General features: G+C 50.8%; 4 protein-coding genes across 4 annotated transcripts; 2 read left to right on the top strand and 2 right to left on the bottom strand.

Annotated features, from left to right (window-relative positions):
• Window positions 1-188: 188 nt before the first annotated feature.
• GGI43DRAFT_379786 (H(+)-transporting V0 sector ATPase subunit d) lies at window positions 189-1,442 on the top strand (the record flags this gene model as incomplete). The annotated part of the gene is made up of 4 exons (XM_083202894.1): window positions 189-220; window positions 276-364; window positions 413-1,299; window positions 1,359-1,442. 4 exons carry the CDS (start codon window positions 189-191, stop codon window positions 1,440-1,442), a joined length of 1,092 nt encoding a protein of 363 aa, XP_083065247.1.
• A 72-nt stretch (window positions 1,443-1,514) lies between these two features.
• Window positions 1,515-3,040, bottom strand: GGI43DRAFT_163126 (mitochondrial 37S ribosomal protein uS15m). Its single transcript, XM_083199575.1, has 2 exons — window positions 2,704-3,040; window positions 1,515-2,610 (listed from the first exon to the last, which is right to left on the bottom strand). Exons 1-2 carry the CDS (start codon window positions 2,747-2,749, stop codon window positions 1,700-1,702), a joined length of 957 nt encoding a protein of 318 aa, XP_083065246.1. The 5' UTR covers window positions 2,750-3,040; the 3' UTR covers window positions 1,515-1,699.
• On the top strand, window positions 3,020-4,579 carry GGI43DRAFT_163088 (40S ribosomal protein uS2). The gene is made up of 3 exons (XM_083199574.1): window positions 3,020-3,314; window positions 3,431-3,879; window positions 3,938-4,579. Exons 1-3 carry the CDS (start codon window positions 3,145-3,147, stop codon window positions 4,195-4,197), a joined length of 879 nt encoding a protein of 292 aa, XP_083065245.1. The 5' UTR covers window positions 3,020-3,144; the 3' UTR covers window positions 4,198-4,579.
• A 739-nt stretch (window positions 4,580-5,318) lies between these two features.
• GGI43DRAFT_163192 (mitotic regulator LTE1) lies at window positions 5,319-11,303 on the bottom strand. The gene is made up of 2 exons (XM_083199576.1): window positions 10,576-11,303; window positions 5,319-10,513 (listed from the first exon to the last, which is right to left on the bottom strand). The coding sequence occupies exons 1-2, from the start codon at window positions 10,986-10,988 to the stop codon at window positions 5,518-5,520; spliced, it is 5,409 nt and encodes a 1,802-aa protein (XP_083065244.1). The 5' UTR covers window positions 10,989-11,303; the 3' UTR covers window positions 5,319-5,517.
• Between the last annotated feature and the right edge of the window lie 3,265 nt (window positions 11,304-14,568).

The raw sequence follows: 14,568 nt of genomic DNA, 5'->3' as shown, positions 1-14,568 counted from the left end.
CGTGCGAAGCTGTGTCACTGCGATTGCGTCTCGCTCGCCGGCCATGCAGAAGTAGTTCCGAGAAATAAAGAACTTCGGGACAAGCCGAGCCAGCTCCTATAACATCGCCGCTGTCGTGCGTCACCGCTCGTTTGACTATCAATTTTGTCCGCCTTACGTACCTCAGAGCATATACGAAGCAAAAAAAGATGGAAGGCCTTCTATTCAACGTGAACAATGGGTGAGTTTTGGTTGGGACGCCTCGCTGTTTAGCTTTATTGACGGGGGGTTTGCAGCTATATCGAGGGCATTGTTCGCGGTTATCGCAACAGCCTTCTAACGACTCCAGCTTACAACAACCTGACACAATGCGAGACCATCGATGGTATGTATGAGCTCGTGTTAGATAGCTTCCTATCGCTAACGTTCTCAGACCTGAAGCTGCAGCTTGGTCCTGCTTACGGCGACTTCCTTGCATCCCTTCCTCCAAACCCATCAACATCTGCGCTTGCTTCAAAGACGACAGACAAGCTCATCTCAGAATTCCGATATGTTCGCGCTAATGCTACGGGTGCCTTGGCTCAATTCATGGATTACGTGACGTACGGCTACATGATCGATAACGTCGCCCTGCTGATCACCGGCACCTTGCACGAACGAGATACCCGAGAGCTCCTGGAGAGATGCCACCCACTGGGATGGTTTGAGACCATGCCTGTGCTGTGTGTCGCAACTAATGTTGAAGAGCTCTACAACAGCGTGTTGATCGAGACTCCGCTCGCCCCATACTTCAAGGGGAGTCTCAGCCACCAAGATTTGGATGAGCTCAACATCGAAATCGTCCGAAACACCCTCTACAAGAACTACCTTGAAGACTTTTACAATTTTGTCAACACCCACTCCGAGATGGCTGGTACCCCTACTGCTGAGGTCATGTCTAACATCCTTGAGTTTGAGGCAGACCGCCGAGCCATCAACATCACCCTGAACTCTTTCGGCACCGAATTGACCAAGGCAGACCGCAACAAGCTGTACCCTACCTTTGGAAAGCTGTACCCCGAGGGAACCTTGATGCTCTCTCGAGCAGATGATGTTGAGGGCGTGCGTCTTGCCGTTGATGGTGTTCATGATTACAAGACCTTCTTTGATGCTGTGTCCCTGGGTGGCTCTGGTGGCCCCGGCAATATGGGCGGTGGTTCCAGCGATGGCAAGAGCTTGGAAGACATGTTTTACCAGAAGGAGATGGAGATTTCCAAAGATGCATTTACGCGACAATTTACCTATGCCATCGTCTATGCGTGGGTGAAGCTTAGAGAGCAAGTACGTGATCTTCTCTTAATCTCATTTTGAAAAGCGATAATGATACTAGCCAAATATAGGAAATCCGCAACATAACGTGGATTGCTGAGTGTATAGCCCAGAATCAGAAAGATCGCATTGGAAACTTTATCAGCGTTTTCTAAGCGGCGCTTGGACTAATAATGTACTTGTCTTGAGCAGCGTGCGAGTGTAGTATAATGTTGGCTGTTTTTTTCTTATTTTTCGTTTCGTATCAATTGCACGGGAAGGGTTCATTCAGATTAGGCGCATATGGAAGAGGCGAACGATTGACGTGGGCAATCACGCATCCTCTAACGGGCTCTACTATACATATACAGATGCTTTAACTATCCTACAGCATTTTATTTTTTCGTCTCGTCTTTTAACTTCTCCTCCCCCCTCACAGATCGATTTGTCCCTTCCATGTCGCTGGTGTGAGACCTAGCTTCTCAAGCATATTTGTCCATCTCTCGCTACCCCTCTCCTTTCGCTCCATATACTGCAACAACTTCTGGCGTCGGTGCACAAGCAGTCTCAAGTTTCTCTTGTTGTGCACATCCTTGTATCCTCGGTTGATTGCCAGTGCCTCTGACACCGATCTGATCTTGGCGGTCAGAATAGCAATCTGCACCTCTGAGCTGCCGGTATCCGGTCCAGCACGATCAGGCATCGGCGTGGTGTTTGGTGTAATGGATTGCGGCTTGGGCTTGAGAACCTTGTCTGTGTTGTGGCGTCCAAACTCATCAACGATGCGTCTGACGTTGGCATGGAATCGGTCCCGTGCGCTGCCGTTGCTCAGGGCTGTGATCCGCTTCAGCGCCTCGACGGCTTTCTGGTGCTTCTGGTTGTGTGCTTGTCTTCTCTCCCCCTCCGTGGTAGGGTCCATCTGTGATTCCACAACCCCAACCATGGGTTTCGTCAGGGCATAAGCGTGCTTGACGGCATCTTCGAGCTCCGCATCGGTAAGGAAATGGTTGCGCAGGCCAGGCGTCGTGGGCAGCTCTCTCGGCTCCTCAAGAGCATTTCCGCTGGCGTCTCGGGGCACAGTGGTCACTGAATTCTGGCCAGCTGAGTCGAGAGACTCGAGGAACGGCGTCAGTCTGCCTCGTACAGGATCACCCCATTCTTCGTCTCGCTTCTGCAAGAGCTCGTCCTGTCTCTTGAGGTTGGCAGCTTTGCGCTGCTGTGCCTGTGCCCACTTATACGGATCCTGCTTCTGTTTCTTCTTCCTTTCTCGCAGAGAGAGATTGGCCTTTTGAACGATGGGCAGGAAGGCCTGTGTTGCCGGTGTTGTTGAAGGTCGTAGGCACACTAACAAGCTCAATTAGCGATATATCCCATTAACAACTCCGGAACCATCTTCTCTTTTTGGGAGAAAGACGGTTTGAAAGATGGACACCATACAATTGACTGTGCCTAGTCGCTGTAACAAATCTATTCTGGGCGGCATTGTTGCTCCGGCAGCTGATCTTCTCTTCTGCGGGATGAAGTGCTATCAACCCACCTCGACGGCGCCATTCAAAATTTCCCTTCCCGATATCAATCTTGCTGACTACTCAACAGAAAACGCCCCACCTCTGCAAACATATCCTTAGTCATCAACTCACGTGAAATTTCAAGACCCTCTTCGGTACCTCGAGACGAGCGAAAATCAGCTAGCCCATTCAGGATTAGCTCCCTCAGGGCTGCAGCGCACACATTTTTGGGGAAAAATTCAAGGTCCGCTTGCCCTCGCGAACTTTTGCGAAACTTTGCACGAAACTCGTCGACCCCCCCATCGCCGAATTCTTTCCTCCTTCAACGACAAACTTTCTCCCCACCACCGAAGGAAGAATTCAAGTCAAGATGGCTCCCGCTAACCTGCCGTCCATTTTCAATGCCACCAGCCAGGACATCGAGATGCTCCTGGCGGCCCAGTGCCACCTCGGTTCCAAGAACCTTCAGGTGCACATGGAGTCCTACCTGTGGAAGACCCGTGTCGATGGTGTGAACGTCATCAACGTTGGCAAGACCTGGTGCGTTTTTATTCGCGATGGAAGATAAAGGAGGAAGCGAGAAAAGAGCTACAGAAAACGAGGGAGAATTGGAGCAATTGGAGCTTGTCACTAACACGGCTTGTCACAACTCACAGGGAGAAGATTGTCCTCGCTGCCCGTATCATCGCCGCCATCGAGAACCCCGCCGACATTTGCGTTATCTCTGCCCGTCCCTACGGTCAGCGTGCCGTCCTCAAGTTCGCCAGCCACACTGGTGCCTCCCCCATTGCTGGACGTTTCACCCCCGGTAGCTTCACCAACTACATCACCCGCTCTTTCAAGGAGCCCCGCCTGATCATCGTCACCGACCCTCGCACCGACGCCCAGGCTATCAAGGAGGCCAGCTACGTCAACATCCCCGTCATTGCCCTCTGCGACACCGACTCCCCCACCGAGTACGTCGACGTTGCCATCCCTACCAACAACAAGGGTCGCCACGCCATTGGTACCATCTGGTGGCTCCTTGCCCGTGAGGTCCTCCGCCTCCGTGGAACCATCTTCAACCGCGAGACCCCCTGGGACGTCATGGTTGATCTGTACTTCTGTACGTTTGAAAATTGAAATTTCCCTTTGACTTGAGCTCAAGCTAATGACAAAAACAGACCGTGACCCCGAGGCTGAGGCCGAGGAGAAGGTTGAGGAGGAGAAGCTCCTCACCGGCGCTGAGGAGGAGGCTCCCGTTGCCGTCGAGTCTGCCTTCCCCGCTGCTGGTGGTGACTGGGATGCTCCCGCTCCCGGCTTCGCTGGTGCCAACGCCGCTGCCGGCTGGGACGGTGCTGGTGCTGCCCCTACTCAGGACTGGGCTGCCGCTGGCACCCAGGAGTGGGCCGCTGAGTCTGCCCCCAAGGAGAGCCAGTGGTAGGAAAAGTCTGGAGTCGCCGAGGCAGTTGAAGCAGCGTCTGGACAAGGAGAACAAGCAACGGGAGCTTATTCTTCGGGGTGGTAATATAAAAAATGGAGGCGGGTTTTTGGCAAGCTTGTTGTGCAACGGTGGAAAAATCTCGGAATTTGGGTTTGAGTGCGCAGCACTGATGAGGGAAAGATACTCTTCCTTCTTTCATCAGAAAGGGAGGAGGAAGAGGGAAAGCCCTGTGCGGCCGCTGGGGTGGACTTGATCGTTACCTCGCTCAAGGTCCCTGATTTCTTTGCAGTGGCATATAGGGAAGCCTTTTTTAAAACAGCCAACCAGTAGTGAAAGAAAAAAAGACTTTAAAGATATCCACCTTTAATTTTATCCTGCGCCCTGTAATGTCTACTATAAGTTTTTAAGTGCAATGAGTAGATCATGTTATATTTGACAAACAGCTCAAGTTACAATAAGCTTGCCGTTCATGAAAGATGTAACAGAGAATTTCTTTATATTCTATATGCAACCCGATCTTAAGCCGAGTGTCAATGTATATATACTTCATCTTTCAAACAAAAAGCTGTAAATATATGTCCCTATACGCTAATCATCCCAAATTTATCCACAATGCCCTCCAGTATTGATTGGTATCTAAAGTTTCCCCCTTCCTATTTGTTATGTCCTTCTTGTTACTCCCACGCCTTAAAAAAAAAAAAAAGAAAAAAAGAGAGAGAAGCCATCATGCAAGAAGATGAAAACTGAAACAAAAAGAAAAGGATTAATAAGAAAACAACAGATGAGAAATTAACAGCCTGGTCAACAGAGTAAAGGAAATAGAGTCTTGCTCAAAGTGTAGTAGCCAATATTGGACAAAAGTGGTAGAAATAGTTATGGTTACAGCGGTGCTGGCCGTGTATCCGGTTTTGAAGCGCGTCATGTGGTATCGACCTTTGCGAATGCCTCTTATATAGACAAGAATAAAACAAATAGAAAGATAGGTAGATGAAAGGCAGCGAAGAGAATTATGCCACGCTATTATAGTTTTGGTAGTAATCCACTTTTCTCTCTCTTCTTGTTCTGCAGACTATTGCTGCTATGACAAATGAGAAGTCTTGTAAAGTTCCCGATCAAATGCGTTGTCGTATAATCTCTATACCAGAGCTGACAAAAGACAAAGGGGTGCATAAAAAACATTGAAAGTATTGTGTGTATGGTGAGAAGTTGAGTTGCAGTTGAGAGTGTGGCCTGCTTGTGTTATATGGTAAAAATCCGTGGTATCAAGTTCGAAAGAAGAGATAATTAATTTGAAGAACTTGGGAAATCAAAGGGCTTCGCCTATTCCAATATTTTAGACCGTCGTTGGATTTCTTCGTCGCTTAATGCGCCCATCCAGAGGCATCGCTCTGTTATGCCCTCAATTGGCTGGAAAGTGTACCGAGTGCTAGCTTCCAATAGGCGCAGCATTGTCTTGACCACGGCTGCCCCTATGCGACATCGCTCAAAGTTGACCAGGGGAGGAGTAGTCGGTGAGCTAGCTATTTCAGAAGCGCGCTGTGCATTATAGAGAAGGTCATGCGTATAGATGCCAACGAACGGAATGCATCCTCCATCAGAGCCGCTCTCCATTTCTGCTCGGAGACTGTAAAAGTTACGCGAAGGTGTAACAAGAGCCTCCATCTCGCTCAGCGTCTTCAGGTCTTTAGCTGGAACAAGATCCCAAGTCTTGGACAGGCGGGAGACCTCAGCACTGGACAAGGCGATGGTGAGCTGCGCCAAAGTAGCGAAATTGCGATATTGCCGACAATGCGCTGCTATATGAATGAGCTTGATGATGCATCGGGCTCTCTCTTCGATGTGCTGAGTTAGAACAATCTCAGAAATGGCCCACTTGACCATAATATTGAATCGAGCAATGACAACCTCAACCCCATGAGCATTAGTCTTTCTCAAAAAGTCAACCCACGAGCGAGAATCATTGCTGGTTGCGTTTTTCCAGTTCATATCAATGAGCTCTCTCCAGTCAATATCGTTCAGGGCATCTTTCTCTATAAGAGTGAATTGCTGAGCCAAGGTATCAGAGTCAAACGCCAGAATGAATGGCAAGTGAATTGAATATTTGAGAGTATTGGGCACTTCTGTCTGAGGTGTCGAATGAAGAGTGTCGGTAGTAGCTCGCGGTATCTCATGAACAAGCTTAGGTTCAGCCACATAAGAAGGTTGTTGGAATTTATCTGGAGTAAGAGGAAGGGGTTTGCTGATCCAAATTTGATCCGGATCGAGAGTTCTCTCCGCGTTCATCATGATTGGACTCATTATTATTGGACTCATCGCTAAAGCCTGAGCGAGCGTCATGGGGGCAGAAGAGGAATCTGATCGAGGCGTGGCAATAGGATCTCCGAACGGGTGTGGTTGGGATGATACAGAAAAATTGCCCCTTCTTCTGTCAAGAACACCCGCATCTTCATCCTCAGAGGGAGTAAGCTCGGAAGAAAGATCTGAGCCACCAATGCTAGCGTCTTCCAGGAAAGTTCGGTCATCAGCTGGCGCAGGAGCTGTCGTGCCAGGTCCAATCATCTCAATACTATCTGTCTTTTCGATAAAGTCATAAGAAAGAGGTGGCTTAGAGATGTGCAGAGCTATGGGGATATCCGAAGCCACAGCGTCATCGTCTGATGAGCCTCGAAGAACAGACCGGTCAGTCCACTCTGAGGCTCCCCTTACGCTCCGACCATCATCTGTTAAGCCCCGTTCAAGTAGAGGTATGGAGCAATATGACTCGTCCGAGTCACCGCTCAAGAACGAGCGCGCTTCAAGGGTAGCTGCCCTGCTCCGGGTCGTTATGGTATTCCGGTTATACTCAAATTCAAGTGGCTGCTTTCCTTTGTCGTCAGAGAATTCTTGACCTTGTGACTGGTAATACTCGTTATCCATGCCACTTGTTTCACTGTGTTGGCTTTCATCCTGGCTGATATAGGAATCTGCCGTCACCTTTCCACCAAATTCTTGTGCGTCTATTAGAGCCCTTTGGTTAAGCCGCTCCAATGATTTTGGCTTCGGTTGATATCTGCCCTCAAGCTTTAACAGTGCAGACTCAATGCCACCGTCATCCTCATCAGGTATCTGCGCCAATTTCCGAGCTTCTATCTCAAACGAGGGACGCATAATGGGCTTGGACGAGTGTGTACTAAACAGAGACAATTGTCGCTTGGGAGGCTTCTCGGTTAGCTGGCCAACAGAAAACACCTCCTGTCTTCCATGAGGGTGATCTTCCGTTCCAGCAAAGCTACATTCGTCATCGTCCTGTTCAGGGTGAGTGCCAAGAAGATAGGAGCTCCGGACAGATTCGGTATAAGTTGTTAAAGATCCAACAGACTGAGATCTCCGCATTCCAGATTGGTTATCCACGCCGCCCACGTTAGCAGCAGCCCTAAGATATCCACCAGGACGCCTGCGAAGTATACGGAGAGGCTCAGGGGGAGGAGCTTCATATTCTCTATCAAGCATGGATGAGTCTGTGGTGGCATCAAAACTTCGAGCAGTAGAGTGTCGTTCAAGATGACTGCCAAACGAGGCATGGCGTCTAAAGGAGTAATCTGATTTTTGAGTATTTGTAGATTGGTTCCTCTTATGAAACTGCAACGCTCCACGGCTGAGAGGTGGATGCCGCAGACTACCGCGGCGCATTGTTGAAGTAGAGAATCGATTTGCATCTTCCGATGGTCCTGTGCTATAGGTGCGGCCCAAAGTTGCCATGTCCGGTACGAAAGGAGGTAAAGATTCTTCTGATGGCGGGCTGATGAGTTGATCGAGAAGATATGACGACCTTCGTATAGTTCCGGCGAGAAGCTGCGCAGGCGGCGTTGTAGGGGGTGTTGGATCTCCGCCGACAGTTAGAAAAGGGCCCGCTGATAGTCCCACAACGGGGGGATTGGGATCGAAAGTGGTCATTGGCAGTCTGTCACGTAAACCTGGTACCGTATCGTCAATAATCACAATGGACTTGCTTCCGTTGGTAAGGCCCATATCGCTCATGGGTCGTAGCCCTCGATCCTGAAGCAAATTATCAACTGTGGTAGACTCCATATGTGCGGCAGAATAATCCATTGGCCCATGGACAGCGGCTGGAGTCCGTCTTGGTGCACCTAATCGTTCTGCTTCGGCAGCTTCCTCTTCCTCCCGGATGGCTCTCTTGAAATCTTCAGCCACTTCAGCCCCAAGGAGATCGATTCTCACTTGCGGCTTGGTGCTGGTCGGGCCGTGGCCACTCTGGGCAATAATAGTTGCGGCAGGCAATCGGTCCATTGCAATGGTATGGGCACTAAGAGAAGTGACAGCGGGCAAACTAGAGTGCGACCCGGACGACCATTGGCCCCGATTGTTCAATGCGCGTCGTACGCCTCCCAAGAACTTCTTCATTCCAGATCCCGACATGGCGCCCCCAAAGATCCGGTCTTTGGTAGCGTGGCGGGACACAGGCTGGAAGATGGTGGTCTGCCTGTTGCGGTCACCAGTGGGCGTTTCAGCTTCGATGTCGACAAAAGGCTGGCCGGGGGGAAGAATGTTGCCTCGAACAAGGTTTCCAGCAGACTGCAGAATCATGTGCAAGTCGACCTCATGTGACGAGGAACGATCTGAGCCATGTTCTCTCAAAGAATCAGAGGTGCTATTATTGCGCTTGTGGCTTTGCGCCGGGCGAACGCGCTTGCCAGCAAGCGCCTTGGGAGTGGTAGCAATAGCTCCAGGTGGGAGGATAGGAGACGTCGAGTACACAGGATGAGCTGCCAGAGGTTGACTGGAGTTTGGATTCAGGGACCTCACATTCTTACTTGGAAAGGAACAAGACACGATATCCATGCTTGCTATGCTGACAGGTGAAGACGGTCCATTTGCTGGTGTCGTGGTGGTGATGATCTGGTGCTCAGGAGTCCCCGGACGATCGTCCAACAAAATGAATTCTCCGATACTGGCTGGCTTAGGGACGGCCTCACTTGGATTGGTCTCATCGCTCAATCCATGCGGGATACCTGCCACGGCACGCCATTTTGGCTGATCCATTCCCTGAATTTCCCAAAAAGAAGGATCCAAGTCGGGATCTCTATATCCAGCGATGCCTCCTGGTGCAATGGGGACTAGAGGTTCCAGGCCATCGTCGAAATCAGGGCCATCCCAATAATGAGCACATATCCGTCGCCAACACTTTTTGAGCTCTGCCAAAATCTTGAGCTGAACTCTGCTCTGGCTCATATTATCGGATAGCTCGTCAACAAAGTCGTTGAGCAAGATACAGAAGAGGAGTCGCAGATTGTAGTCCAGGACAAAGTCGTCTACAAAGTAGTTGAGGATCCAGTGCCGCATGGCGACAAAAGTTCGAACTCGAACAATCATCCCAATCTCGTCGGTGCGTTCCAAAGCCCACACGAGCCTTGCCATGAGCATCTGAAGGAGGATCTGGGGCTCAAGAAAGGATCTGTAGGTTAAGAAGAAATCCGAGATCAGTTCGTAGTCCAGGAAGCTTGGAGATGTGATCTCGGCAACAAGTCGAGAAGGTGTTGCTGCAGTCACGGATCCGTTGGGCGAGTACCGCACAATTGATTTATCATCACAAGCGGGCTTGAATGTAAGCTCATCATACATTGCTGGCCTGATGACAAGATGTGCTGATGCGTATGTAGATGGCACAGGTCGTGGTACGCGAATTGAGGTTTGTGACGAGGCATGTGAGGTTCGCGGGAACCGAAGTTTCGGGATAACGAGATGGCTAGGTCTTGGCCTTGTGCTGGAGAGCGGTCCGCCAAGGCTCCTCTCCGAAGAATGATACATGGATGAGCGACTGGCGGATCGGTATTCATCAGTAGCAGCATAGGACGAGCCTCTGAGCATCGGGGTGCCTCTAATAGAAAAGCGTGGTGTCCCTAGCTTCCAGGATGGGATATTAATATTGAGTGTCGGAATACCGCCAATATCCAGATCGGCTGGGTTCTCCGCCGTTTTGGGCCGGCCATCGTCGTGAGGCGGCTTTGTGATGACAATTCTGTAACCATCCGCATCGGTACTTGTTGGAGAATTAAAGTCACGAATCGTACCATCCGACACTGCTCTCCGGTGCTGTGTAGTCGATACAAAGCCGCTAGTATCGGGGGCGTATTGTGGGGGAATAGTCGAGGTTCTCGGCGTCGGGGTGAATTGATTTTCGTGATGATCCGTCGTCAATTTAGGCGGTTCGTCTAGGTTGTCTGGATAAACTCCCTCCAGCCCGGCAGTTCCAGGTGGTGTTATGGGAAAGGTGAAATTCGGTTGGGGGTACCTCTTGTTTGCACGCCGGACAGAAGGTCTAGAAATAATAGAGTTAGCCATGTGGTTTCGATATAATTTTAAACTCGGCCATTTTCATACCGTAGAAAAAGCTTCCCATTGTTCCCAACGTTGGCAACGGTGAACTGGCGACCTTGGCGGCCGGCAGAAGCGCCGTCTGGTGCAATATCCCACCCATCGGATTCTCCATCTCGTTTTCCCCTTGACAGTGTCCTATCTAGCGATTTCTGCTCGGTCAGGGGCACAATAGGTCGGCCAGTAGTCGACACTTTTCGCATAACCTTGGTTGGTGGTTTTGGCGGTGACGCATCTTTCGCGTCCGATATATCTCCAGAGGGCAGTAATTTGCCATTATTATCATCTGGTGTTCCAGCACCTTGAGCTGTAGTTTGTAATGATTTCAGTGGTGGTACTTTGCGCCGCTTCGTCGACGGCCTCGACCGCATTCCATAGGATGGCCGGGCCGCCACAAGGGGAGGCTCGGCGGCATCCATGGCCCATCCAATGCTATGATAAGGAAGAGCTCGTGCTGCTCAAAGCTATCGCTCCTGAAAAAAAGGCAAAAGATTGTTAGTCACAGGGAATTGCTATGGAAAGAGAATTCTCGAAGTAGGGAGACGGCAGTCGAATCGTGTCGCGACAACAAATGGCACGGCGTCCACAGCGTGGCAATCCGGCACAAATGGCGGAGGACATGTAACCGGTGGTGGCAACAGATGCGCGCCAAACAGGCCGAGAGATGAGTCAAGGCAGAAACTCATGGACAGAGCGAGCGAGGCATGTTTGTACTTACCAACTGACGCCATGCAGGGACAAAATGGAGGAATAGTTCAGAGAGCAGACAGTCGGCCTCGCCCGTACCGCTCTGCGTTGAGTGACTTTGGATCGTATCTGGGGAACGGTGTCGTGTCGAATCAAATCATGTATCGTAGGTAGGTCAAGTTAAGGTTGCGGCGTCAATGCGATGGCGTCCCTCCTGTTTGTGTCTTCGATCGGGAGGTTGAGTCGGCGAGTGGTCAAAACTTTGCGAAGCCACGGCACAGGGCAAGACAGTCGCAGACAGGCATCACCGCGGCGGTAGCAGAGAAAGAGCTAGACAGACAGGGACCCAGGGATACGATGCGATCAGAGACCAGGACGCACAGCTTCCGGGGCTTGTCGTTGTGTACAAATGAGGTAGTATGTAGAGGTACTAAGAGGACAAAATAATGTCTGGTGGTTGCAATCTTGCAGTATCGTGCGTTGGTTCTTGGTTGGGGCCGGGATGGCACAAACCGATGGGTTTCTGCCCTGCCTCGCGAGGGCCGGCTTTGGGGGGAGCGAAGAGAATTTGGCGGGCGATGTCTTGCGAGGGAGTACAGTCCATCGTCGCCGGTACGTACCTGCGCCGGCAAATCTTAGTTCGTGCAGGATCCAAGCACAGTGGGTAGGCCGCGTGCGTTTGGGCCTGTCAGGGCGCGCGTTCAGGGCCCGACCCTGGCTAACAGGCCTGCCTGTCTAGTGGCTGACGGGGGCGAGGTCTAGGTTCTAGCGGTCGAAGCCTCCCCTGGCCGGCCTGGGCGGGGGCGGCCATGCACCTTCATGTGCGATTGAGATGAGATGCGAGAAAGCAGTTGCCGCGTCTGGATGGGTGGCCTCACTTCCCGCATTTTGCTACAGGTCGCATCGCTGCTGAATGTGCGTGCAGATACAGGCACAGGAACAGCCTATGGCCATAGATCACTAATCTACCGATGTGCATGGCAGTGTATAAAAGCACAACACTCCGTAGTGATTGTACAAGAAACTGAGTATACACAGGTACAGTCACAAGCCTGACTAACAACCAGCTGTAACTGGCGATCCCGGAAGGGGGAAGGCAAACCGCGGCCCAAGAGCCTGGGATATAGTGCATGCACCACTCCGTAATACTCCATGCACGCTTGCACTCGCACTTCTACGACGAAACTAGGTGTTGGACGTCAATGCACGTCAACCAAGGCGCGTTTCGCACTCCAGGATCGGCGCTGCCAAGGCTGTTTCCGACATGGCAGCGGATGAGCGCGTCTGCCACTCCACACGACAGCCTGCCGCTTGCGAACATGTTGATGGGCGCAGAGCTCGGCGTGTGAAGCTGCCGGTGCAACGTCATACATACATCGTTGCAGCGGCTCTACGAACCTTCAGTGCGTCGATGATAGTAGATGCCGTCATTACTGGCTTGCGTCGCAGCGGCACGACACACACCTGGCTGCTGGTGACATGACTACGTGCATGCATACAGACAGAGCCTCTCGACTATTAGCGCTTGGCACTATTAACGCCTGGTCCCAGCCTCACAACAGTATTGACGCACGCAAAAATACAATGACCCAGAGCACCGGGAGAAACCATCGGTTAGCACTCGCCAAAGCTTAAAAGCCAAACTGCTAGGTAGCATCAGGGCCACATCTCACAACCGCTAGTGCTGCCATATACATATATACTTCGTAGTGGTATATACTAGTAGTTGTAGTCGTATACCATACTTTTTCTGCGTTACGAGGCGCGCTTCTTGGCTTCTTCGACATTACTCGCCTCCCTCCAGCTCCCTCCAGTAAGAAGCCTCCTACGGTATCCAGCTGGTCGGCTCGCCCTGGCCGTGCCATGCGCGGACCGCCTTCCGCGGTCTCCTATGGGGGCTAATGAGAGGATTTACAGGCGAATGGCGCACTACTAGTAGTGGCGCTACTCAGTGCTAAGACACTGCTAAGCAGCGGTAGCAGTCTCTTGCGTGCTCTTAGTTTGTAGAAAATGGCGCTGGTAGCGACGGCTGCTGAGCTGGTGAGCACGCGAGGCACCCAATTCGGTAAAAAACTGAGCAACCAAAAAAGGCATCTGAGTTCGTCCAATATGGTCTGTTTACTGCCATGCGGTAAGCAATTTTACAGCGGGCATCATAAAAGAGAAGGAGGAGAGAAAAGGGGAAGATTTTGGGGGAGAAAGGAGGGAGTTGGAATAGCATATGGTTGGATCCTGAACTGGCGTAAATTCTGTTCAACGCCACGCTTATAGAACGAGTGTAAGCTCCATAGGTACCTACTGTAGGTAGATTATGCTTTTGCACTATGGATACGAAAGAAGTGACATCAGCTTTTTCAAGCATAAAGTGTATACTATGACTCTCACGAGCTACTTTGTGCCATTCTGTAGGCCCATAACCCCGCCGTGCGGTTTATGCGACGGCATCTGGTGATGCGCGCAAAGAGGCATCGCGAACAGGAAATCTGCGTATCCACAAGTCAATGGTGTCTGCCTAATTTTCCCTCACAGTCCCAAAATCGCTCTCTTCAGTGCCGTCGGCATAATATGTACAGTAATTGCACTCTGCGCGCCGTATTGATACTAGTATTAGCATTATTAACAGCAACAACAATTGTGGCCTAAATCACTTCTACATGTTTCTTCTTCACGCCCAACATACGGCGGCTCCCCCGGCCACCGTTCCGGGAACCCACCCGGCGTCTTCCTGGCCCCACAGCTCATCTCAAATCACCAACGGTGGAAACGTCTAGCCAATGAAGGACAGCCAGATCCATGACATGTCGACCAGCATCTTTTGTTCCATGTTGCTTCCAACTGAGACAAATCTACCGGGAGCTGATCATCAGCTCTGAATCAAGCGAAATAATGAGGTTTTTCTCTTTTCGTTTCCCATTTTCCCACTGCCGAACATATCTATACTAGATCAGTAGGGAGCGATAACATGCAGTGACATTCTCGCACCGAGAAACTGGATGCCGGGTTATTTTGGCTTTCTAACGAGGCAACCATGCTGAATCCGAAACAATGGGAAATTCGGTTCCCTTTTTTTCTTTCTCTCTCAGAAAATGTATGGCAGGGGGGTGAGGCCTTAGTCTACGGAGGGCCAGTCCGTTATTTTGTCTCCAGATTTATTAGATGCTACGCTCTCAAACAGGATAATACCAACTAGGTGACCGAAGTGCTAACCCAAAAATGCCGGACGGGTGTAGATGGCCCCCACGACAGAGTACGAGCACATTCATAATCCAAAGTAAGAACTGAGAAAAAAAAAGTTCATACGCGCATCGACTG

This window comes from Trichoderma evansii (genome assembly GCF_050947405.1).
Source record: "Trichoderma evansii strain SZMC 28006 chromosome Unknown GGI43scaffold_2, whole genome shotgun sequence".
In the NCBI taxonomy this organism is placed as follows: Eukaryota; Fungi; Ascomycota; class Sordariomycetes; order Hypocreales; family Hypocreaceae; genus Trichoderma; species Trichoderma evansii.
The sequence above is the reverse complement of the archived record's forward strand: the minus strand, read 5'-3'. Positions and strand labels throughout refer to the sequence as shown.

Excerpts from the sequence above, each read along its gene's own strand:
- GGI43DRAFT_163192 (XM_083199576.1), bottom strand. The coding sequence starts at position 10,988 with ATGGATGCCGCCGAGCCTCCCCTTGTGGCGGCCCGGCCATCCTATGGA. Across the intron at positions 10,514-10,575 it reads AATGGGAAGCTTTTTCTACG|ACCTTCTGTCCGGCGTGCAA; the intron begins GTATGAAAATGG and ends TATTATTTCTAG.
- GGI43DRAFT_163088 (XM_083199574.1), top strand. The coding sequence starts at position 3,145 with ATGGCTCCCGCTAACCTGCCGTCCATTTTCAATGCCACCAGCCAGGAC. Across the intron at positions 3,315-3,430 it reads ATCAACGTTGGCAAGACCTG|GGAGAAGATTGTCCTCGCTG; the intron begins GTGCGTTTTTAT and ends CACAACTCACAG. Across the intron at positions 3,880-3,937 it reads CATGGTTGATCTGTACTTCT|ACCGTGACCCCGAGGCTGAG; the intron begins GTACGTTTGAAA and ends TGACAAAAACAG.
- GGI43DRAFT_163126 (XM_083199575.1), bottom strand. The coding sequence starts at position 2,749 with ATGCCGCCCAGAATAGATTTGTTACAGCGACTAGGCACAGTCAATT. Across the intron at positions 2,611-2,703 it reads GCGACTAGGCACAGTCAATT|TGTGCCTACGACCTTCAACA; the intron begins GTATGGTGTCCA and ends TGAGCTTGTTAG.